Source organism: Lethenteron reissneri, chromosome 37 (genome assembly GCF_015708825.2).
Source record: "Lethenteron reissneri isolate LAM-NWPU_2019-01 chromosome 37, ASM1570882v1, whole genome shotgun sequence".
NCBI classification, from domain to species: domain Eukaryota; kingdom Metazoa; phylum Chordata; class Hyperoartia; order Petromyzontiformes; family Petromyzontidae; genus Lethenteron; species Lethenteron reissneri.
The window spans coordinates 8,215,810-8,241,919 of NC_083815.1; the positions used below are offsets into that span (position 1 = coordinate 8,215,810).

Here is a 26,110-nt window from a genome sequence, read left to right on the forward strand (position 1 = left end):
GTGTGTGGCTGGGTAGTGGAGCGTGTGGCTGGGTAGTGGAGTGTGTGGCTGGGTAGTGGAGTGTGTGGCTGGGTAGTGGAGCGTATGGCTGGGTAGTGGAGTGTGTGGCTGGGTAGTGGAGTGTGTGGGTAGTGGAGTGGCTGGGTAGTGGAGTGTGTGGGTTGTGGAGTGGCTGGGTAGTGGAGTGTGTGGCTGGGTAGTGGAGTGTGTGGGTAGTGGAGTGTGTGGCTGGGTAGTGGAGTGTGTGGGTAGTGGAGTGTGTGGCATGGCAGTGGAGTGTGTGGCTGGGCAGTGGAGTGTGTGGCTGGGTAGCGGAGTATGTGGCTGGGTAGTGGAGCGTGTGGCTGGGTAGTGGAGTGTGTGGGTAGTGGAGTGTGTGGCTGGGTAGTCGAGTGTGTGGCTGGGTAGTGGAGTGTGTGGCTGGGTAGTGGAGTGTGTGGCTGGGTAGTGGAGTGTGTGGGTAGTGGAGTGTGTGGCTGGGTAGTGGAGTGTGTGGCTGGGTGGTGGAGTGTGTGGCTGGGTAGTGGAGTGTGGGTAGTGGAGTGTGTGGATATTGGAGTGAGTGGCTGGGTAGTGGAGTGTGTGGCTGGGTAGTGGAGTGTGTGGGTAGTGGAGTGTGTGGCTGGGTAGTGGAGTGTGTGGCTGGGTAGTGGAGTGTGTGGCTGGGTAGTGGAGTGTGTGGGTAGTGGAGTGAGTGGCTGGGTAGTGGAGTGTGTGGCTGGGTAGTGGAGTGTGTGGGTAGTGGAGTGTGTGGCTGGGTAGTGGAGTGTGTGGCTGGGTAGTGGAGTGTGTGGCTGGGTAGTGGAGTGGTGGTGGGTAGTGGAGTGAGTGGCTGGGTAGTGGAGTGTGTGGCTGGGTAGTGGAGTGTGTGGGTAGTGGACGTGAGTGGCTGGGTAGTGGAGTGTGTGGCTGGGTAGTGGAGTGTGTGGCTGGGTAGTGAAGTGTGTGGGTAGTGGAGTGAATGGCTGGGTAGTGGAGTGTGAGGCTGGGTAGTGGAGTGTGTGGCTGGGTAGTGGGAGTGTGTGGGTAGTGGAGTGTGTGACTGGGTTGTGGAGTGTGTGGGTAGTGGAGTGTGTGGGTAGTGGAGTGTGTGGCTGGGTAGTGGAGTGTGTGGGTAGTGGACGTGAGTGGCTGAGTGGTGGAGTGTGTGGGAGTGGAGGTGTATGGCTGGGTAGTGGGAGTGTGAGGCTGGGTAGTGGAGTGTGTGGCTGGGTAGTGGAGTGTGTGGGTAGTGGAGTGTGTGGCTGGGTAGTGGAGTGTGTTGGTAGTGGAGTGTGTGGGTAGTGGAGTGTGTGGCTGGGTAGTGGAGTGTGTGGTAGTTGAGTGGCTGGGTAGTGGAGTGTGTGGCTGGGTAGTGGAGTGTGTGGCTGGGTAGTGGAGTGTGTGGGTAGTGGAGTGTGTGGGTAGTGGAGTGTGTGGGTGGATAGTGGAGAGTGAGTGGATGGGTAGTGGAGGGTGTGGCTGGGTAGTGGAGTGTGTGGCTGGGTAGTGGAGTGTGTGGCTGGTAGTGGAGTGTTGTGTCTGGGTAGTGGAGTGAGTGGCTGCGTAGTGGAGTGGTGTGGCTGGGTAGTGGAGTGTGTGGCTGGGTAGTGGAGTGTGTGGCTGGGTAGTGGAGTGTGTTGCTGGGTAGTGGAGTGTGTGTCTGGGTAGTGGAGTGGGTGGCTGGGTAGTGGAGCGTGTGGCTGGGTAGTGGAGTGTGTGGCTGGGTAGTGGAGTGTGTGGCTGGGTAGTGGAGTGTGTGGGTAGTGGAGTGTGTGGCTGGGTAGTGGAGTGTGTGGGTAGTGGAGTGTGTGGCTGGTAGTGGAGTGTGTGGCTGGGTAGTGGAGTGTGTGGCTGGGTAGTGGAGTGTGTGGCTGGGTAGTGGAGTGTGTGGCTGGGTAGTGGAGTGTGTGGCTGGGTAGTGGAGCGTGTGGCTGGGTAGTGGAGTGTGTGGCTGGGTAGTGGAGTGTGTGGGTAGTGGAGTGGCTGGGTAGTGGAGTGTGTGGCTGGGTAGTGGAGCGTGTGGCTGGGTAGTGGAGTGAGTGGCTGGGTAGTGGAGTGTGTGGCTGGATAGTGAAGTGTGTGGCTGGGTAGTGGAGTGTGTGGGTAGTGGAGTGGCTGGGTAGTGGAGTGTGTGGCTGGGTAGTGGAGCGTGTGGCTGGGTAGTGGAGTGTGTGGCTGGGTAGTGGAGTGTGTGGCTGGGTAGTGGAGCGTATGGCTGGGTAGTGGAGTGTGTGGCTGGGTAGTGGAGTGTGTGGGTAGTGGAGTGGCTGGGTAGTGGAGTGTGTGGGTTGTGGAGTGGCTGGGTAGTGGAGTGTGTGGCTGGGTAGTGGAGTGTGTGGGTAGTGGAGTGTGTGGCTGGGTAGTGGAGTGTGTGGGTAGTGGAGTGTGTGGCATGGCAGTGGAGTGTGTGGCTGGGCAGTGGAGTGTGTGGCTGGGTAGTGGAGTGTGTGGGTAGTGGAGTGTGTGGCTGGGTAGTGGAGTGTGTGGGTAGTGGAGTGTGTGGCTGGGCAGTGGAGTGTGTGGCTGGGTAGTGGAGTGTGTGGGTAGTGGAGTGTGTGGCTGGGTAGTGGAGTGTGTGGGTAGTGGAGTGAGTGGCTGAGTGGTGGAGTGTGTGGGTAGTGGAGTGTATGGCTGGGTAGTGGAGTGTGAGGCTGGGTAGTGGAGTGTGTGGCTGGGTAGTGGAGTGTGTGGGTAGTGGAGTGTGTGGCTGGGTAGTGGAGTGTGTTGGTAGTGGAGTGTGTTGGTAGTGGAGTGTGTGGCTGGGTAGTGGAGTGTGTGGGTAGTTGAGTGGCTGGGTAGTGGAGTGTGTGGCTGGGTAGTGGAGTGTGTGGCTGGGTAGTGGAGTGTGTGGGTAGTGGAGTGTGTGGGTAGTGGAGTGTGTGGGTGGATAGTGGAGTGAGTGGCTGGGTAGTGGAGTGTGTGGCTGGGTAGTGGAGTGTGTGGCTGGGTAGTGGAGTGTGTGGCTGGGTAGTGGAGTGTGTGTCTGGGTAGTGGAGTGAGTGGCTGCGTAGTGGAGTGTGTGGCTGGGTAGTGGAGTGTGTGGCTGGGTAGTGGAGTGTGTGGCTGGGTAGTGGAGTGTGTGGCTGGGTAGTGGAGTGTGTTTCTGGGTAGTGGAGTGTGTGGCTGGGTAGTGGAGCGTGTGGCTGGGTAGTGGAGTGTGTGGCTGGGTAGTGGAGTGTGTGGCTGGGTAGTGGAGTGTGTGGCTGGGTAGTGGAGTGTGTGGCTGGTAGTGGAGTGTGTGGGTAGTGGAGTGTGTGGCTGGGTAGTGGAGTGTGTGGCTGGGTAGTGGAGTGTGTGGCTGGGTAGTGGAGTATGTGGCTGGGTAGTGGAGTGTGTGGCTGGGTAGTGGAGTGTGTGGCTGGGTAGTGGAGCGTGTGGCTGGGTAGTGGAGTGTGTGGCTGGGTAGTGGAGTGTGTGGGTAGTGGAGTGGCTGGGTAGTGGAGTGTGTGGCTGGGTAGTGGAGCGTGTGGCTGGGTAGTGGAGTGAGTGGCTGGGTAGTGGAGTGTGTGGCTGGATAGTGAAGTGTGTGGCTGGGTAGTGGAGTGTGTGGGTAGTGGAGTGGCTGGGTAGTGGAGTGTGTGGCTGGGTAGTGGAGCGTGTGGCTGGGTAGTGGAGTGTGTGGCTGGGTAGTGGAGTGTGTGGCTGGGTAGTGGAGCGTATGGCTGGGTAGTGGAGTGTGTGGCTGGGTAGTGGAGTGTGTGGGTAGTGGAGTGGCTGGGTAGTGGAGTGTGTGGGTTGTGGAGTGGCTGGGTAGTGGAGTGTGTGGCTGGGTAGTGGAGTGTGTGGGTAGTGGAGTGTGTGGCTGGGTAGTGGAGTGTGTGGGTAGTGGAGTGTGTGGCATGGCAGTGGAGTGTGTGGCTGGGCAGTGGAGTGTGTGGCTGGGTAGTGGAGTGTGTGGGTAGTGGAGTGTGTGGCTGGGTAGTGGAGTGTGTGGGTAGTGGAGTGTGTGGCTGGGCAGTGGAGTGTGTGGCTGGGTAGTGGAGTGTGTGGGTAGTGGAGTGTGTGGCTGGGTAGTGGAGCGTGTGGCTGGGTAGTGGAGTGTGTGGCTGGGTAGTGGAGTGTGTGGGTAGTGGAGTGTGTGGCTGGGTAGTGGAGCGTGTGTGGATGGGTAGTGGAGTGTGTGGGTGGGTAGTGGAGTGTGTGGCTTAATCGACTGCTTGACGTATGGTGGAGCGAGCCCATTTGAATCATTGAACACAACTAGGAGAATCTTAAACCCATTGCGGGCTTGAACTGGAAGCCAATGCAGAGACGTGATAAGCACAGATGAGGTGCGGTCCCGAAAATGCGAGTGAGCACCCTGGCGACCGCATTTTGGACGGACTGCAGTCTACTGAGGAGGTTACTCAGGGCTCTGGAAAACAAGGAATTGCTTGCAGTAGTTCAGATGTGAGAAGACGAACGCCTGGACTGGTCTCTCAGCATCTAGATAAAAAAATAACGTGGTGCAGCCGGGTCACATTCCTTAAAATGAAAGAGCGATGTCCTGACAAATTTGTTGACGCGTGAATGGAAAGATGAAGACTCATCCAAGAAGACAGCAAGATTTCTCGCTTTGCGTGTTTGGCAGACGCTCTGACCACCGATCACAGGATTGAAAGGGCCAATCTTGGACTGCTGCTGGGGGGAGCTAATCAAAATGATCTCGGTCTCACCATTGTGAAGTTGGATACAATTCTTCCGGATCCAAGATTTTTACGAATGACAGCGACGGTGTGAGGACACGGAGTGCGATCCCAGTCGAATGTAGATCTGCGCGTCGTCCGTCTCGCAATGGTAACGCAGCCCTCGCCGCTGGAGCAGAGCTCCAAGCGGGGCTATGTACACACTGAACAAAGTGGCACCTAGCACAGGCCATTGAGCGTCGTCATATACAACCAGACTAAGAGAAGGTCTATAACTGCGCAGAGTGGCATATTGCACAGGGTTTGCAAGGGTAGGAGTGAAATCGTTGCAGGGTGGTGCCTGAGACCCCCCTCCCTTTAGAATCCTATAAATAAAGAGGCATCTTTATATTTATTTCTGCAGATTTTTTTTATCAATGAGCCCACTGGCCTTCCAGATTACAGGTGATCCCCTGACTTACGACGGCTCGATTTGCGACACCCGTTTTACGACCTTTCTTATCGTAATTAAGACTCCCACAGTAACGACCAAAACTCGTATCTACGACCGCCTAGTGACTGATAGCGCTGCTTTGCTCTTCTGCCGTATGCGTATGTCGAGTATAGTCCGACAGTCTGCAGCTGCGCCTAGAGTGAACGCAGCATCTCTTTTAAAACGCTCTTCACTTTTTTTTAATTTTTTTAAACAATTTTCGCCTTCTACTATGTCTGAGAAGAGGATATGTGATGCACGTGCAGAAATGTATTTAAGGGGTTTTCAAATGTAAGTGTTTGTTTTTACTTAATGTTTGGAAAAGTTATTTTAAGTTACGGTACATTTTTGTTAGGATTGTTTTTTTTTTCATGTTCGTGGTCAATTGTGGTATTTGATGGCATGTAATGGGTTTCCAGGAACAGAACCCCAAACGTGTGACATTGCGCTTATGGGAGATGAGGGTTCTGCGTACGGCGGCTCGACTGGCGACCGTCGCACAGGAACCAATTAGGTCGTAGGTGCGGGAGTCGCCTGTAATTCCATGCAGCAGCATTTGTATACGGTCCAATAAATCCCGTGACCCACATGGCCTGGGAGGCTCTCACCTACCAGCGGATTCATCTTCTTGGTTCTTTCGGTAAAATCAGCGGATTGTTTTGGCCTTTAGGATCACATGTTGATTGGTTGTCAGATCCTATCGGTGACACGACTCCCATCGACATGACCAGAGCCCTTGTCGACACGACGAGCAAATCTTGTTTCAATACTCATCGTGCATTTGTTGTGATATTGGTGACAATTGTCAAGGGTCAAGCAAATAAATGATACAGACTTCTGACCATCTCTGCACGTAAAAAGGAAAAATGTATGTATTAGTAACGTCGTGAAAACTATTTCCCTTCCGGAACAATGCTATGCAGTGGTGGTCCACAACAGTCCAATCGTGCTGTGACGGTTCCACCTGAAGACGGAAGCTTGTGTTGCCTCCGAAACGTCGTGATTTTTATTTTATTGTCATCATCTGAACCTATCAGGTGCAGAGATCAGAGGTGGAAGAGGGGGGGGGGGTATTATATAATAGGTTAGTAATTCGTTAATTAGTATGTGTTTCTTCAATAAGGAGTTATAGTTGTAAAATGTATTACTTAATAATATGCTTCCAGGCCGCGCTAAGCCTGTAGTTGTCAGAGCGGTTAAAGTTATTTTTTATTTTTTATCAATATCAATGGATTCTCGAATTAGTCTTGGCCAGTAATAATTAGTTTTACACAACACTTCAACGTTATCAAAATCAATTGAGTGTTCTTGTTGGCTAAGCATGTTCTGCAACCGCCGACAGTTGTGTTTGAGAGTATTTAATATTTATTTGGTGTTCTTTTAATCTTACGCTGATGTTACGTCCCTCTGCCCTCTGCTGCCTATAAAATTAACCCCGCAGCAAATCCTGCTTTACTTCCAATATCATCTGATGAGATTGGGCTTCAGTCATTGGATCACATTTTGTACTGCAGCGTAACTATATGTTTAGATAGAGATAGCATCTAATATTACTCGTAATAAAGAAAACCTTATCCCTCTTATCAAGTGAATGTAGATTTATTTCACGACCTCACTGCAGATCCTGTACCCCCCACACACCTTGCAGAGAGTACAGCGCCTACTATCGCGACATCTCGCTGGTGGCTTATCGACACATTACTAAAAAAAAAACCCAGTCTCAATTTATCTCTCTATATCAGTCACCTCTCCCTATAGTTCTAGATCCAATCGGCTCCAAAATCAATGTCTGGGAAATAAGTGCCGTGCGTTTGCTATTCGCTAAGCTCCACGCGGAGATGACTGCCTAAGAATTTTCATGAGTGGGCCTGGTAATGCATCGACTGGTTTCCCTGTCACTCTGTATATTGCACTGTTATCTGGCCTGTCAATGCAAAGCTCTTTTTCATCATCCGTCTTACTGCGGTTATATTTATGCTCGACTGCGAATTGAAGAGCGATGCCGTTGAGGTGGCATGCAATGAAATCATACCTGTCACAGCACTTATAATAGTTATTGTTATTATTTTGGATGGGTCGGTCTCTATTCCCATGCCCTTGATCGCCAGACACCCATCCAAGGATGGCTGCACTCATCTAAAGTGGAAATCAATTGGATAGTCATTGAAAAAAAATCCTACTCCACCAAATGACCTCATATTTTGAGTATATGGAATATACATAAATGTATCTAAAACCAGAATTAAGTATAAATACGGGTTAGTCCATCAGTGGGTTAGCTTGCCAGGACTAATGCCCGTGTAAGATTATGTAAGGCTATGTGTCACAATGGGATTTGTTGTGATTCTTAAAGAGTTGGTTAATTCCATTGTCTAAAACCATTGAATTGTCCTATGATCTTCCAACGAAAATAATCTGCTTAATTTGAGACCACATTTGTCAATATTTGATCACATCTGAAGTAACCATGCACGCAGAAACACAGTCAGACACATGTCATGGTCTCGTTCTCGACAACTTGATGTGGCAGTGGTTATTATGGACAGTGGTGGTTTTTTCTGGTCCCTGTTATAGGAATGTGGAATTTCCACCATTTACTTTGAGCCCACCAGTGGAGATGACCAACAAGATGCCCACTCGTGCATGGAAATGTATGTATGTTGAACTTCTTTCGCACTGTACGTAGCCAGCTATGCTAATCGGAGGTACGAGATGAACAAACGTTTTATTGATGAGACAAACCAACGCTATTGAAATATCAGGCTCTACTGTAGTTGGCTGATATTGTAGTAATTGTTTCTGTTGATGCGATTGACACTTGTTCTTGTGTTCTTCTGTCCATCTGCTGTGTACACAGAGAGCTGCAGCAGCAGGTTATTGCACTGGCATGCCATTACAGCCTCAGAGACTGCCAGGATCAGGCAATGTCCCTCCTGTCACGCTGGATGGCTGACGGAGTCAACAGGTGAATGCACAGCATCCCCGACCACACAACAGAACCCTTGCAGACCACAAAGATACGTTTGTTTTTTTTATTTTCTCTTGGTGTGCTATGTGACTTTGAAGAACTGGGAACAGTTTTTTCCATTTTGTCTATAGTCTATATATGTGCGTTTGTTTGTGCGCATGTGGGGAGTTGGTTTCACAGCGGGGAACACAGGCGGTGCATCTGCCAGTCATCTCAGTCAGTTAACCCTTAGCACCTGAGCCTGTTCCATGACTCCTCGCCACATAGCCTTCTACACTTTACGTGGCCTCAAAGCGCACATGGTCACTACGCGAAATCTATCCTGGCGCAAGTGCTGCGGTGACATCACCATCACTAAGTGGCAAATGGTCGCTCTTGTTATTGGTGTTGTTGCTGCGTGCATGTCGTTTCAATGTCAGCGGATTAGCGGCCAGTGAACGGCTGTACAATCCCAGTGAGCCAAGTGTGATTCCTGGTCGTGCACAACACCGATGGCAATTGGTATCTGAACCTATGTCTGGACCTCTTGTCAGTCCACAGTGATGCGTCTAATTGCGGTGAGTGACATCAGTGCAACGCCTCTATTCTTGCTGTGCTGGTGAAGGTTACCTGCCTGAGTAGTGTGCACTACGTTATCTGCAATGTCCTGTTCTTCCGGTGATACCTAAGTTTGTGCTTCGGTTTACCTGCGTGTCGTGTGTTTATTTGTTCCAGGTAATACTTCACAACACAATGACGCTGCGTAGTATGACACATCGAATGTGGAGTAGGAATAGACTGTGCCGTGAGAATCTTGGGGACTCACACTGACCCTCCCGGACAAGTTAATGGCTAGCAGTGAATGCTGTGACCCATGATCATTCATCATAAAGGTTTTTGGGTTAGATCGTGTAAGTATGAATGTGTTGTAACCCTCCACCACCCGACACAGCCAGTAAGGTTTTTCACTTAAACAACGTGCCAATTAGTTACTACTTCAGCCCACCGGTGTGTTGGAGAGCAAATCCCCAACATTTACAATTTTACTAGCACGATGTTTCACTGGTAATTACATCCAGCATCATCGGGCAATTTGCCAGAAATAATTGGCGCGTTGTTGACGTGACAAACCTTACTGGCTGTGTTGGGTGGTGGAGGGTTACGACACATTTATACTTATGCGATCTAACCCAAAAACCTTTATTATGAATTATATTGGTTGCGAAAGCCTACGTGTTAAACTGACCCATAATAATCTATGTGTTATAAAATAAATAATGTTCAGCCATCTGTCAATCCACTGCTGAATGAAGGCCCTCCCCATGCCGTGTCGGTCATTTGGGGGTTGTTTGACCATACTTCACCATGCTGATCAGTGTGCGTTGGTGAAAGGGGTTGCCCAGGCACCATTCAGATGAAATAAAAAAAATAAAAACTCTCAACTGATGTTTACCATGAGAATAGGTTTTCCCCTTTTTTCTGACCAGTGGACGTTGTTCTCACACCGTTTGAGACGAGGCTCGAAAAAAAGCAGTCTCTGGTGTGAACCAATCAGTTTAAAAGACAATGCATATATTTTTCTTCTTGGTTCTTTCGGTAAAGTCACGTAGAAGGGAAATAATAAAATAATAAAAATAAAACATAATAAAATACAATTCTCACGACGTTTCGGCCACAACGCAAGCAGCTGTCCTCAGGTGAAGAACAGGGCTGTCGGAAAGACAGCGTCTGAATGAACACCACCAAGCTTAAATATACGCTGCCAAGCTAGGTGGTGTCATTCAGACGCTGTCTTTCCGACAGACCTGTTATTCACCTGAGGACGGCTGCTTGCGTTGTGGCCAAAACGTCGTGAGAATTGTATTTTATTATGTTCTATTTTTATTATTTTATTATTTCCCTTCTACGTGACTTTACCGAAAGAACCAAGAAGATTAATTCCTGCAGTCACGAAAGCTTTAAATCGAAATTTAATGCATATATTATCAGAGTATATTTTTTGTTTGCATTCTGACCACAGGTATTGTGGTTAATGCAGACATGATTCCTTGTAAAAGTTTTCAGTTTGGTGTTTTAACATCTTAACACAGCTGTTTTGTTGCCAGAAAAAAGGGGAAAACATATTCTCATATTTTGGTACTGGCAAAGGGGAGGTCCCATGATGATGTTAACCATGGCCGGGAATCGAACACAGGTGACCCAAGTCAATGCACAGTGCAATAAGCACTGCGGTGCTACCACTCCACCCATTCGTAATAGATTCATTCTCATTAGGCCACTTGTCATTGACTTGTAAGTTATATTTACCTTCAATTGATATTATATTTAACATTTACTTCCCTTAATACCTATAAGATGAGGGTAATGATATATTGTGGACACCGTGTATAATATTCTTGGGTTTTTTCTGTCAAGTCACGTAGGTAAAAATTTAAAATTAAAATTAATAAAAATGAAAATCACGACGTTTCTCCGTGTATGATGTTAAATGGGGCATCACAGCCGTGCTGTGCTTTGTACAATGACCAGCACACGGTTATACCAAGCTGATGGCACCCAGGAGCTCGTTGAATGGGTCCGTCGTTTTTGCGATGAACTGAATGCGTTTGGGGGAGACTTGGGTGCACGTGAACGCAGCGCATGCATTGAAACGATGTGCGTAATGTGTGCACCTGCCAACATTTGCATGCACACACTCGTGTGGCTGGAATAGTAGAGTTTGGGTGGATAGTGTAGTGTGTGGCTGGATGCATAGTTTTTTTACACGCCAATATGGCTATGAAAGCCACAAGCTCTGGCTGGGCATTAAGATCCCTTAGCTCATGCAGTCACGTGTATGCAATTACCATTATTCTAATGTGCATCAAAGGGGCAATCTTTGTTCACGAGAGAAATATAATGATGTGCTATTCACTGGCGGCAGACTCCATCTAAGGATAAGTTCGTAGTTTAATGTGCAGAGTCAAGGTAGGAGGTATAAAGTGCAGTCGGCACATGGTCATTTGCTGATTATGTAAAGCATCACTTTATTAGTGAATTATACTCTTGGATCATTTCCAGGCCAAGGCACATTGCTCCACCTACTGGAAACCAAACCCATACACTGCCATTAGACTTAGAAGCATTCATGGAGGAATGTAAACACAAACAAGGTGCTAAACTTCTGGTTTAATTGCTGTTGTGGGTTGCTGCCTTTCGAACGTGCGAATACCATTCCAAAGTTCGTTTCGTACTTTAGGCGACATAGATTTCAAATATAGAGATTAAAGCACCAGTACGTATTGTAATTGGACATATCCGAACGTATCACCATGCATTAGCTTTGCCGTAGTGTGTGGATTGCTTATACCTCACTGATCGAATGCCTTCCCCAAATAGCAGCCATACATCACGTGTTTAAATGCAAGACCTAATGAAACACACACACACATATACTGTACTGGATAATTTCGGGTGGTGCAGTGGTAAAATGAACCGTGCTATGAATTCAGCCACCTGAGTTTGATTCCTGGCCATGGCCAACCAACAGCGACGAGCGATCACGTGATACCTGAATCGGTTGTGGGGTCATCCCTTCACCGAACCTCACTGACCAACGTGGTGCAGTATGGTCAACAACAACCGCCATTCGCCACTAAGTGGCTGTGACGTCACCACGACGCTTGTGCCAGGCTATGTGCACCTTGAGGCCACGTGAAGTGTCGAACGCCCGCTGGCAGGAGGTCACGGGGCAGACCCAGGTGCCACGGGTCGCCTGACTGAGACGACTGGCTGATGCAGTATGGTCAAACAACCCCAATGACTCACATGGCGCGGGGAGGTCCTGTAATAGTTGATTGACAGAGGGCTATACATTTCAGAATATATAGTTTCGAATTGAGTAGCTTAACATAAGCTGCTCAAATGAAAATGAACCTTTTTTTTAAACGTCCCTTGCCGATCTTCCCACTCCTAACCACGGAATGCACAGCTTGGGAGGGAGTGTGCTGACAAAGTGTTGTTAATTTTAACATTTTATGACCCGAGCAACAACAAAAAAAGAATCGGTGAAGAGAGACGCACACAGCATTACTCCATTTAGTAATTATCATAATAAAAAAATATAAAACTAAAATGAATCAAACACAAAGTTAAAAGACGTGCGGGCGCTTTCATCCCATCCAGCAGCTTCTGTAAAACTGACTCCAGCTGCCCCATTCAGTCGCCGCGGCTGGCCAAGTCGAAGCTTCTGTGGGTGGGTCATTATTGAGCGGCACGCCGAAATGTTGAAACGTTAAAGCGTTGGTGAACGCAATTTGGAAGCGTCAGTTTTATTTTCATTTTGACAGCAGCATATAAATAAACAAACCCAAAAAAAAAATTCTGCGGCAGTCGAAAAAAACGCACACTTACATGTCCTGCGGTGCAGCTCTCGTCTATAAAACATTAAACGGTTTACTCATTTTGTTGTTGTTGTGGTTGTTATTGCTGCCAATGTTATTACCGTTGCACCGCGGCTGTCAGGTAGGCGAGCCGAGCGTTATCTTATTATCGGAACTCCCAACTGAGACGCATTCCAGCAGGGACCAGCTGCGGACTGAGACGCCACAGGACCCGTCCCTGGCGCGTATAAGTCAATAAACCTTGCCTAATTCAATTGCGGAGAAATGAGTTTAGCACAATGCGGGGAGGCAAGTGAATAATTCACTTTATCTCGTGAATTATTTTCGTAGCCTCCGGAGCTGGATTACACCAAATTAAGTGCACAAGCCAATTCTCGACAATTTCCGCCTTGCGCTGCCGTCAATTGCCGGTCTGACAGCGGCAGCAGCAGCAGCACGCTTGCATGTCGGAACGCAACATCTGATTTAGCTCTCCGATACGCGATGTCGTTGGGTTCTGCCACTGAATTTTTTATGAAATGAACTCCTGAAAAAAGAAGTTCACAATCTGAATATGTATTTATACTGGGGGAATCCGATGAGCTATGAAGTTCTTTTTCACAAACATCCAATAGGGACTTGTTCAGAACATTACAACAACAAACAATATAAAAACACGATCAGAGTGCAAAATATAGGAAATGTAAACAAATCACTTACAAAAATATGTAAATAAAACTAAAGTTATTTTATGTTACCAGATAAAACCCACTGAGCTTTTTCAGGAGCGACCTCGCCACTAATGATAGCTCATTGAAGTGGCTTATCGCGTTGATGAGGGAAACGTCAGACATGGTGCCGAACAATCCGTACGACCCACAGACACGTGGAACAGCGGTACAACACAGCCACGAAAACCTCCGTACGGGAGTGGTCAAATATGGGTTCAACCCCAGAAATCGAGGTAGCTGGCCTCAATCGTTAGCCCCCTTTTGGGACCTAACCACCGCCGGTGAATGTGCTCCATCAGACATATTTAAAAAAAAACGCACGTGTGTAGAATTTCATGGGTCGCTGTCCGTGTGATGATGATCGATTATTCAAGGAGTGAGATGTTTACTTGCAGAATTCCGCCGAACGTGCGGGGCCTGGTTTACTGCGTGGCAGTTTCACTGTCGGGCCAGGATGTTTGGGACTTCGTGTGGAAAACCTGCCAAGCCACGTCCGCCGTATCGGAGAGAAAACTGCTGTTGGAGGCCCTCACTTGCAGTCGGGACAACACCACCATCCAAAGGTCAATTGCGCGTGTTTCAATCGCCTCGTGTATTCTGATCCGTCTTTGACCAATTCACCGAGAATGAGACCGATGTCATCACGTATGAGAAGCTAAGCAGGCTTGAGTCTGGATCGTGCTTGGTTGAGCGACCACTGTGCTCAACAGGTGCTATAGGCTGCAGCGGCGCGACGCTGTGGGCAGCAGAGGCACTGCCAGCAAAATTCATCGTTTTTCTGTGCTATATCCTCAAACTGTTATGCTCCCCACCTTCACCATCCCGCATTGACCAGTACGGTGAAGGATAGCCAAATAACGCCCGTGTCACTCACGGCGTGGAGAGAGGCCTTCATCCAGCAGTGGATTGAACAAAGAGCCATGCACGTGCACACATCCTGCAACCAGTCGAGTGGCGCTGTGCCAAGATCGCGCATCCCATAACCGCGTGGCCTGATTCTGGCTGGCGTCTGTCTCAGACCATCATCTCTCCTTCATCACCTGCAGTTGCGTCGACTTTTGGGGCGGCATGACCACAGCAAATGCCCTCGTATATTGGCGTTTCCACTCAGTTATTGTGCTATTTGCCTGCTTCGTCAAGAGTCCCAGGCATGTCCACATTAGGATGTGGTCCAACCGTATTGTTGACCTGATGTACGGTACGGCAGATGTATTCATCATAAAATACGTGCTGTCTGCACCACAGTGGATGTCAATGACCCTGTGATGATATTGAGGAAAGAGCGTCGGCCCTGTGTTTTGGTGGCATGGTCCAAATTCCAAATGTAAATTGTGATCCAAAATTGCTTGATTGGGAAACCAATAGCAACATCATCCCCCCCCTATTGGCACACTAAGGCCGGTTCTGCATTCGCCTTGTGCCGCATAAGGAAAGCTGCCATCAGGTGGGACCGCTAGGATAAAAATGCAAACACAAAAAACATACTCTGATAATATATGCATTGTCTTTTAAACCGTCTCAAATGGTGTTAGACCAGAGAACGCCTTTTGGTGTGGACTAATCAGTTTCAAAGACAATGCATATATTATTAGAGTATGTTTTTTGTTTGCATTCTGACCACAAGTATTGTGGTTAATGCAGACATCATTCCTTGTAAAAGGTTTCAGTTTGGTGTTTTAACAACTTAACACCTGTTTTGTTGCCAGATAAAAAGGGGAAACCCCACTGCTACTACTACTTTAATTTGAACACTTTTACGTATTATTGCTTTGTACTATTTAACACTTTGTTTGCTACCCGCTATCTTCTCACATTCAACTATCCGCCTATCAATTGTTTCAAAATGTCCACTTGCTACCATTTTCCCCATCGCTGTGCTCGGAGCCAGTGCCATGAAGCGAAGGATGCCACAAAAAACGACTCTCGGACTCCTGATCTGACACCTACGCTCGCACATTCAAACACGCACAACACCAATCATGCCGCCACGCAGATTCGCGTTAACTTTGCATTTTTTAAAAAATGTATTGCGCTACCAAACTTGCTATGAAATTGTATACAGATCTGGGCATTGGTATGGGTGAGATGTGTTTCATCATGATCAGTTTAGGGGGTTTGTGGTGTTCATGCAAACAATTGACATATCCAAAGACAGACAGACAGAGAAGAGAGACTGCCATAATATTTCCTGCGCGTAGCAATAAGTAGCGATGCACTGCCTCTGATGAGTTTTGGGGGGTACACCACGCGCTGTTCCGCACGGCGTCTGACAATTTTATCTGTACAAATGTTCAGGTTCTGAAGAAGCTCCCGCCATGTGGAAGCCAAATGTCGAACATCGCCCTGAACAACGCGCGGCACAACCTGAAAGCACATCAGAGGGCCTTGCAGCACAACCGTGAACGCCCACGCAGTGGCATGACAGCTGCCCACAAGTGAACTCGTGACCTCGTGGGCAGCTGTAAATCATTCGCTTGTCCTCCACACACAGGGCACTCACCAGGGCTTGTTGACGGATAAATACGTCCATGAAGTGAGATAACTGCCTTATTAGTGTCTCTTTAAGCTGGTACTTTAACCAGCCTGTCATGAGTTTGTGTGTGTGTGGTTTTTTAAACGTATAATTTGTAGTGGAAATGGCTTTGATGAATGCTTATGTCAACATCAAAGACAGTAATAGGGCTTCTCAACCGCCAAGCGTCCACGTGAGATTATTAATTTCACAATTGTTTGCCGTGGTCTTGTGGGAGGTTGTCTTGGGGGTTTATGCAAGCAAAGAAAAGATGACGGCTCAATTCGGTTTTGGCTGCTTGTGCATTTCGGCCACCGACGGTATTTTTCAAGTTGGGCTTTGGCAGTGAGAAAAATGTGAGCTTTGTGTCGTAAATCTACCCACAGCGCACGGTAAATCAGACGATCTGTGCCAACCATCGCTTGCGCCCCTGTTGCTCTAGGGACAGAACAAAAGTGATGTTTTTCTCCCGTCAATCTTTCATTGAAAATATAAATATGGACCGAGTATTTCCTTTTTTTGTATTTTAATTTCAGTTCGGTTTTTTTTCTCTCAATACTTTTCCGGTTCATTCCAACTTTAATATTTCCTCTCGTGAAGCTACGAGGCCGATCACTTTCCACGTGTGCGTGTGTGCTGTGGCCTCTCCGCCTATGTACGTCTTTATCGCGTTCGAATTCACGAACGATAATGCACACTTCCCTGTGTCCTGTATTTGACATTGGGACGAATTTTCAGAACTTGTTCGGAATGCATTATTCTTTGCCACTGAAAGGTTATGTTGGAGTCACTACTGAATAGTTAATGCGTCAATTGTTTACATTTCATTGTGGAGAATGTGACAACAAAAAATATTCTAGATTTGAAGCTTTCGTGACTGCAAGGAATCATATTCTTAGGTTTTTTCGGTAAAGTCACATAGGTAAAATATTACAATTAATAAAAGTAAAATAAAATAAAAATCACGACGTTTCGGAGGCAACACAAGCTTCCGTCTTCAGGTAGTACCGTCACAGCCACGACAGCTGTATCAAGTAAATGAGAGATTGCAGGAGCTACCACTCCGTTTATATTCCCCCCTCTCCAACCATTTTTATAAACGGAGTGGTAGCTCCTGCAATCTCTCATTTACTTGATACAGCTGTCGTGGCTGTGATGGTTCCACCTGAAGACAGAAGCTTGTGTTGCCTCCGAAACGTCGTGATTTTTATTTTATTTTACTTTTGTTAATTTTAATGTTTTACCTACGTGACTTTACCGAAAAAACTTAAGAATGACAAAAAATATGTCTCACTCGAAATAACGTAAGAAAAAACTCGTCCACTTTTTGCAACGTATTTTACGCGGAATTGCTAGAGACATTTAATCCAAGCTCATGTCTAACAATATATGCAATTGCCCAACTAAAATGAGAGGTGTAACATTTATTAAAACTGAAATCAAATCACACCAAACCAATTAATTTCTAGCTTGCAGGCATAACCAAAAGTTGGAATGCTATCTCACGACTAACAGATACTGCTAATCGGTAACTATATTTAAAGCAATTCCAACAATCAGTGCGTCTAAATTCGCTGCGCGGTATACGACAAAGCGGATGTATTTTCTAATGCAGCACATGAAAGATAATTTTATTAAAAATAACTTCACTTTCATTCAGAGAAGCCTGGAGAGGGGCGTTTGTGCAGTCACTTGACATTGAAAGTATAAAGACACGTGGCGTAGAGAATCAACAGCGAGGCATCAATTCACAGAGGCAGCCTTCGAATGCTGCTTGCCGTAGGTTTTCAAACTTGCCGCTGTACGGCTCTCCGATGTGTGTTTCAGGGTTTTACCGAACAACGTGCGGGAAAACCAGAAAAGACATCGTCAGAGGGCTATTATACAGCCTCAGAATGGTGGAACGAGTGCGGTTTGAGGCCAGGATAATGTACGAGGTTGTGGAGCCAGCCTCTTACATGCCATTCTTGCCTTCATTTCCCGAGTGGTGATGTGTTTATGAACTTCACTTGGTTACTCATTCTAAGCTGAGTCAACCCAACCAAGGCAAACCTTGGCCAACTTCAGATACAAATGGTCAAGACATTTCCAGAAATTCCAAAACTTTGGTCACTGAAATGTTGACGTAATGCCACCACTACCCACTCTCTAATAACTGCGACAACAACAACACATTTTTTAAAATAAATTTTGTCTTTCAAGGGCTCGCGAGCGCATAGGGGCGCCGTGGTGGTCGAGATGGTAACTGCCTCGCCTAGTATACAGGAGGGCTTAGGTTCGATACCAACCCTGACACCTGTGTATTTGGAGTTTGCATGTTCTCAGTGTGGCCGCGTGGATTTTTCGCCGGGTCCTCCGGATTTCCCCTCCACATTTGGAAACAACGTGCGTTGAAATTATTTGGCTGCCGTAAATTTCCAACGCGATAAGCCACTTCGGTGCGCTATCGTTTGCGGCCAGGTCGCTTCTGAAAAAGAGCTATGCAGATGGCAAAACAAAAAAAATTTGTCGTAGCAGTAGTAATAGTCTTCACAATCGTGGTTGCGCAGTACTGACCAAGAGAGTGAATGTGTCGGAAGGGGTTGGAGAGAGTGCTGTGAGATTTACGTTGAGGCGAGCAATATTGCACTCGCACAGACGTAGGCGTCTTGTTTTTGGAATGTCACACCGTTCAGCAGCGGCGATCACAGCGTGCCTTTTGATGACATTGGCGACTGCGCTGGTAACGACGATGCAAGCGAAAGCAGACAGCGGCCGTATGGATTTAGAGAGGAATAAAAACTCGCTTGAATAGATGCGTCTGTTGATCGGCTGTACGCTCCTCGATGCGAAGACTGGCTCTTGATAATTATGACAGTAATGCGCAGCTATTAAAACGTCGTAATTTCAGATGTATGAAACCCAGTGCAGCAGAGCAATAATAAAATGCACCGGGCGTGAATTCGTTCTGCATGCCATGGCAAAGCAGGGCACGTTTGTTGCTCTAAAAACGGTCTCGCACACATGCACTTTGCGCTTGATGACTCATTTAAAAGTGTGCCGGGCCACTCAATGCATTTTTTTAATTGGTTACATTCATTAAAATATTGTTGAGAATATCTTGAATTTAAACATATTTAGCTTTTAACAGTGTGCTGCACTCTCCAATCGGAAGGAAAACAGCTAAACCTGTCTGGACCGTGCATAAGGGTTACTCCAAATGCCACTGGAGAGAGATTGGTCTCGTCATGTATTCACGTGAGCTCTTTGTACAGAGACAACCTTCACCAGTGCTTAACCTATATGCTATGGCCCTCCTGTCAACTAACCTATGACTATCGTACTGTGTGTTTGTCTTTATATCTCTGTGTGGGTGTGTGCTTTGTGTGGGTGTGGGGGGGGGAGTGGTGGCGTAATGGCAAGTGCTCCGCACTCGTCAAAGGAGGGTAAATCAACATGAAAACTCTGGTCATGCTCACAGCAGCTGCTATTTGCTATCCATCGAACAAAGACGGTCGCTGCATCGCGCATTTTCAGATGCGCTTCTGCGGCTATCTGGAACGCTCTTCCTAAATTGAAAACTCATTTATTGAGAACTGCTTTTTTGTGTGTTTAGTTTGCGTTGTTCTTTCGCCGTACCTCCGATTAACACGGATGACTAAGTACGGCGCGAAAGAAGTTCAACGTACATACGTACCTAAACCCAGTGACCGAAGTGCGAATCCCGATCATGGCTCACATCAAGTGACAAGTGATACATTTTTTGTATTATTATATTTCTATTGCAATAACATGCGGACCTGCCAAACCACACTGGGAGAATTCCAACAACATGATACAACAGAAAATCCACAAACATCCTGTCCGGTGCGGCGGGACTACATGAAATGCGTACAATGAAGGGGAGTGTGGCAAAGTGATATCTGAACCAGTCGGAGACCTCCCCTACAAAAAAAATGCATGCTGACTGACAGCACTTCCTATGATAATCGATAATGTTAAAGGGAGATGGTTGTCTTTCCCCCTGTGTGTTTACGTGTGTGGGTGCACGTGTGTGCGCGCGCGTCTGTGGGTTAGTGTAGTGCAGTGGTGAGCGCGATACGCTGTGAACCCGGCGACCCGAGTTTGATTCTCACTGACAGCCAACACCAGTGGCAATTACTTGAACCGATCCTGGGCTTGCCCTAGGTTGATTTGGCTTCAAATGAGTGCCTGGTGTGGTGCGTGAACATCGTCATAGGGGAGACAAATGCGGCCGGGTGTGGTTCTGGCCACACACCCCCCGTGTTTGCCATTCCCTCCTTCATTGGTGCTCGCTAATAGCACTTGTCCCAAGTCTGTTAAGGCTAAATGTCGGATCTGTGTCTTTGCCTTTGGGTGTATGAAGAGTGGTGGCGTTGTGGTTAGGATTCTAACATCAGTGGCGACCATCTAAATGGGTCGTTGGCTTCCCTTGGGTCGACAGAGCTTCAAATAATTTTAGATTTGAAGCTTTCGTGACTGCAAGGATTCATACTCTTAGGTTCTTTCGGTAAAGTCACGTAGGTAAAAAATAAAATTTAAAGTTAATAAAAGTAATAATGGAAATAAAATTAAATAATAAATCACGACGTTTCGGAGACTTGTGTTGCCTCCGAAACGTTGTGAATTTTTTTTTTCCATTATTACTTTTACCTCAAATAATTACCTGTTGCAGTGTTTGAACATCAGCGCAAAGGCGGTCGGACATGGTGCTGGCCACACCACCCCATCAGTCTGTGAGGCTGGGCTATACATCTGTGTGGGTGTGTGTGTGAGCCTGTGAGCAGACTGCTGAGCACATCTCTCCATCAAGATCTCATCGCAGAGCAGGAGGCCGTGGACCTGATCATCAACATTGCCCACAATCCTGTGGGGCGCTCCTTGGCATGGGCCTTCCTTAGGGACAAGTGGCCGATCCTCAACCAAAGGTGCACCGGTTATTGCCAGCCTGTCCCGTGTGTGTGTGTGTGAGCTTGTGCGTGGCATGGCAGCGTGGTGTTCAGCATTGAAACAGTATTTGACGTCACCTATAGGATATCGCCATGATGTGGTGGTCACCACGCTGGACTTGCAACCATGGATGTCGCCGGTTCGATCTCTCGGCTTGGCAGTTGAAACAATGGGGCGGGATTTCATGAAGCGCTTTTGTCAGAGCGCTTTACAAGGATTGTGCATTGTACATTGGCTGACGGGGGAAAAGGGATTGGGGTTTGCCTGTTGTGGAGGGGAAGGGATGGCAAGGAAGGGTGATGGTCGGGAAAGGGAGGGGAAGGGGGAGGATGGTTAAGGTTGAAAGGATGCAGAGAGGACGTAGTCGAGGGATACGCTCTTGAAAAAGGTAGAGTCTTAAGGGAGAAATGGAAAACGGTGAGCGACGATGCCCGTTTGATGTGGAGTGGGAGTTTATTCCAAAGGAGGAGAGCCAGAGGGGGGAAAAAGCGGAAACTTGGCTGAGCATAGGGAGCGGGGGGGGGGTGCGTAGTGAGAGCCCACCGATAGAACAAACACCTGGCATGTGTTGTGTCTGTATGTAATGACACTCGATACACCACCAGTGGGGTTGTACAGTGGCTACACTGACCTCATCGCACAGGAAGAAATCCTATCATGCACGCTCCATATCTGCTTTGTCTAGACAACCCCGCACGCAAATGACTGTGTTGCCGATGCACGACACCACATTAGGCACACTGTTTATATGCATCGAATTTATGTACGCGCGAGTATTGTGGTGTTGATAACGCAAGCATGACGTGATTGTGCTTATTGTCGGGTGCCTCTGGTTACACATTCAGGTATGGCGAAGCACTCTTCATGACCGCTCGACTTATCAATGGCGTAACGAGATTTCTCAGTATGAGTGAAGAACTGGAGGAGGTATGGAACTCGACTTAAACACTCTCTTGCATTCAGAGTGGCCCACTTATCATTTCCCAAAGAGGAACGTGATATCATCTCTTAATATAATGCAGCAGCCACATTGCCCAATCCGTTCTGCAAGCATTGTGTCGCTCTTCACGATGAACACATTCTACCTGGATTGTGATCTATAAACACGTGGGTATTTGACTTTACTCTTGTGAGAATGTTGGCTAACACACACTCACACTTAGCACCTTCCAAAGAAATTAAGTATTAATATGTTTTTTTATTTCTCCATTTGTAGCCGTTCTCCGATCCTACGCCGCCACAGGGCTCACTCAGTCTTTGGTAAATTCTTGCAAAGGAATTGTCCCACACCCCCAATCCAAGGTCTTTTGGGTCGGCCTAGGCCTACGTTTGAATTACCGTCGTATCCCAGGCAGTCCCTGGGTTTCAGCATTATGTGTTCTTTTACAGAAATAAATCATAGCTCATACCAATTTGTTGCTTTCTTTTTTTACTCTCTCTTTCTCACTTTCACCGTTTCCCCAAACTTACTCGGTGAACCTTTTGGCGTCATCTGGTCGAACACCATATGAGATGAGGCTCTAAAGAAAGCTGTTCTCTGGTGTGGACCAATCAGTTTCAAGGACAATGTATAAATTATCAGAGTATTGTTTTTTGTTTGCATTTGACTGCAAGTATTGTGGTTAATGTAACATGATTCCTTGCAAAAGGTGTCAGTTTTGTTGCCAGAAAAAAGGGGGAAAACCCTATTAGTTTACTCGGTGAATATTACTAATTTGACTCAGTTAAAAAAAAAAGTCATGTTTACCTCGTTGCTTTTCTTTTTTTGACTCAGGTGTCCCTTAAAAGAGCCCTTAGTGTCGGTGGGCTCTCACCGGTTGTGAACTAAGCACAGGGATGAATGAAGGAAAGATTAGATTCACCTCGGCATGAATTAGTCCTTAGTTGTAAGACGGTGCCCACTGCATGATTTAGCCTCTTCTCGAGAGAAATTACAGTTTACAAAGTGCAGCATACGCAAAGTGCTGTGTGTTTACAAATGGGCCCATTTTGATTTGTTTTTAGATTAGCGAATACAGCATATTTACATAATAATTGCGTTAGAGAACATAACATTTAAATGTACTCATCGGATTTAGAGAAATTTACGAGTCTTCTTTTTTCCATTAAAGTTGCTAATTTATCACACAGCGATATTTAAAATTGTGTTCACATCCCATTCTCGGATGCCCCCAGTGGGATAATGGTTAGCACACGGGACTTGCAATCCAGAGGTCAATGGTTCACTCTCCCGGTGTGATATTTGAAGCAATGGCGCACATTTATTGAATCCAACTATACTCATTGTTTTTTTTTTCGATAAAGTCACGTATGAAAAATAATAACTAAATTAACACATATCCTAGTAATAGGTTTTTACCCTTTCAACTGGTACAAAACTGTTTGCATTTTGACTGCTTGTGTTGTGGTTATTGCAAACATGATGCCTTGTATAAAGGTGTCAGTTTTGTACCAGTTGAAAGGGTAAAAACCTATTACTATATTTTGCTACTGGTAAAGGAGATGTCTCATAGTGGAAATACATATCCTGTTATTTATTAACTTTTAAATTATAATTAATTAATTAAATCAATATAATAAAAAATTGCTTATTTTAATTGTATTTATTTTATTTTTTATTTTATTTCTACATACGTGACTTTACCAAAAAAAAACGAGTATAATTTCTGCAGTCACGAAAGCTTCAACTTTAGACTTCTTAAATCCCCCTCCCCCGCTGTCCACTCAGCGGTATAAATGGGTTCTCCACGTTGAAGTCGATCGGCAGGTGGCGTGCGGTGGGCTACAGTGTGGGTACTCCGACCTCATCCAAGATGATTGGCCAGCATGGAAAAGTAGGCCAAATACCATCTGGAGGGGCTCTCTAGAGCTCTCACCAGCAGAGACTCTTTTGCCAGCAGTTGCATTAGCAAGATATTGCAGGCTGCACTTTTGCCTACTCTCTCTCTGTGTAATGTATATATGAATGCGTTGGTAATATTCCTACCATTTGTAAAGCGCCCCCTGGCATTAGTGCAGATAGATTATGTTTAGTTGTGCGTGATTGCAAGCATTGTCCATAAAAAACGACGGTAACATTATACATAAAAGCAATACATACTAATGAAACAGATTTTCCGAAAACAACATTACGCTGTTGCAAACAGTATCAAAACTGCCTGAAACTAATGAAAACTAAGACTATAGCAAATTTAAATTCATACAAATCTCAGAGGCAGTGGGGAAAGTTCTAAGGGTTTGAAAGTTGCTCATGAGAGCTCAGATGATGAATTGAAGAATTATTGAATTTATCCGTTCACTTAATTTGCATGTTGCTATAAAGCACACGCAATGGGCTGTCTCTCCCAGCGTGTATTTAGTTGATGTGTGTTTGACTCCTAAAATATGAATTCCCCCAAAACATGTAAATAATTGCAAGGTAGAGTATACAATAATAGAGTGTTTTTTGGGATAGATCGCATTAATATAAATGTGTCGTTAAACCCGGCACCACCCAACACAGCTAATTAGCAGGGTTTGTCACGTAAACATCACATGCCAATTAGTTACTAGTTCAGCACACCGGTGTGTTGGATAGTAAACCCACAACAGCCAGAGCATACTAGTGAAGTATCTTTGTCTACTATATTATATTGTGAATTGTAATGTATTCATGTCAGTTAGTTGCTGATAACATTGTCATTCCAACAAGGTGGTTGGCCAATTGGACTTAAGCGAAATATGAGTAGGCCGATTGAGATTAGCACGATTAAATGGGATTTGATTTCCTTTGGACAGCTGAGATTGACAAGGAAAACGAGTTTCAGCATTGTGTATTAAGAGGAACGTTTTCAACCGGTGCGTTCACTTTGACACGTGGATCAGTAAAAATGGACACTGGACAAAGAAAACGGAACACAAGCTGACGATCGCATGACGGATCGCGTGGAGAGATGCCCGTTTGGCACTACGCTGAGAGACAGAAAGAGGCCCGCTCGGGTCAGAGAACAAACGCAAGTGTAGAGACATCACATTGACAATTAAGACAACTAAGCTGGGCTTGAGTGGACAGGATGATGGCAAGTGGACGAGACCGGTAAGGAATTGCAGCCAAAGGGAGAGAGAGAGAGCATCCAGGAGCGGACCACCTTCACAGAGAAATTTCGATGATGAGATCAGTTCATGAGCAGGAGACATGGCTGGAACTAGCAACACAACCCTGAGTGATGGCGGCGAAGAGGGTAGGCCTCCATCCTGCAGTGGATAGACAATGGCTCGTGATGACGAATGTCAATGAAATCGCAGAATATTTCGCTAACTGCCGTTCGAGTTCTCAAGTCAGAGCGTTATTGTTGTCGTTGTTCAAATGACTTTGGAGTGATGTTCACCATCCCTTGTATGGCAATGAGCTGGTCGGGGAGGTCCCGCACGTTCGTGGGAGCTCGGCGAGTAAATTCATAGAACCGTCACTGTGGACTCCCCACAATTCCTACGGAATATATCGAACTCTGGACGAGCTGAGTCGACCCCTACGAACTAGAAAACCTTCCAGGTGCAAGCTGCACACTGTGACCAACTTGCCTGCTTGTCTCGCCGTTGTCTCCCACACGTTCTGCCTCCTGAAACATTTACGTTCATGGTAGCCAATCAGCGACGAGATCCGCGGAATGAAATGTGATCGAGGTGGCTGAGATAATGAATGAAACGTACGCGCGCAACGTCATTCCATCACAATCAATTTCGCGGTGTCGTATAATTACGACCTCCACCATCGTAATTCCCACCGGCATCTCCATCACCTATATCACCATCCTTATTATTGCCATCGGACATCTTTCCATTAAACGCGTGCCTTATTATATGTACAGCCACGAGCCTGTGCAGATAGAATCAATGAAATTCACTCACATCCTTCACTTCCTGGCCTCTCTCTCAATATCGCTACCACTGGCAATAACTCATTACACCTTGTAGGTCACCTGAGGCCAACATCATAGCAAAATCAACGGCCACCAGTTACTTTTCTTTAAATAAAAAGTCACCCAAGGTGGCCAAGAGTCAAACTGAACTGATTGTGTCCTTTTACCTGCAAGTCTGGGGAACGTGAGCGACAGAGCCAAGCTGCTGGCTGTGAGCGATTAGATTTAAGTGGGGTATGCTCTGGCCTAGTTAAGGGCTCGTGGTTTGAAGCTTGCTTTTGCCACTTGACTTGCAAAAATCAATAGCTTTGAATGTAGCCAATGTTGCGATACTCATTAACGTGCATTATTCACACCACCTGCTTGCTTTATGCAATCGTTGACGCAACTGCTGGTCAGAGAAAATAAAGTCAACAAATTAACTGCGCAGTTAGTTGGAAAATTTACTTGTATCAAAGCAACAATACGTGAGGTTGAGCGTATGCATCACATGCCTCGTTCATGCTGACTGTGGGCGTTGAAAAAATATATCCCAGCACCTTTTAGCACCAATGTATCATGGCGCATTATATGTGTCGTTATTATTTGAATGTTTAAAACCATATTCAATCAATGCATGCTACCTTCTATGA

General features: G+C 46.5%; 1 protein-coding gene across 1 annotated transcript in view; it reads left to right on the plus strand.

Annotated features, from left to right (window-relative positions):
* TRHDE (thyrotropin releasing hormone degrading enzyme) overlaps window positions 1-26,110 on the plus strand; it is a 230,742-nt gene that overhangs the window by 195,181 nt on the left and 9,451 nt on the right. The window contains 4 exon segments of the mRNA XM_061566705.1: window positions 7,937-8,044; window positions 13,514-13,681; window positions 20,418-20,558; window positions 21,426-21,507. Coding sequence (XP_061422689.1) covers window positions 7,937-8,044; window positions 13,514-13,681; window positions 20,418-20,558; window positions 21,426-21,507 — 499 coding nt within the window.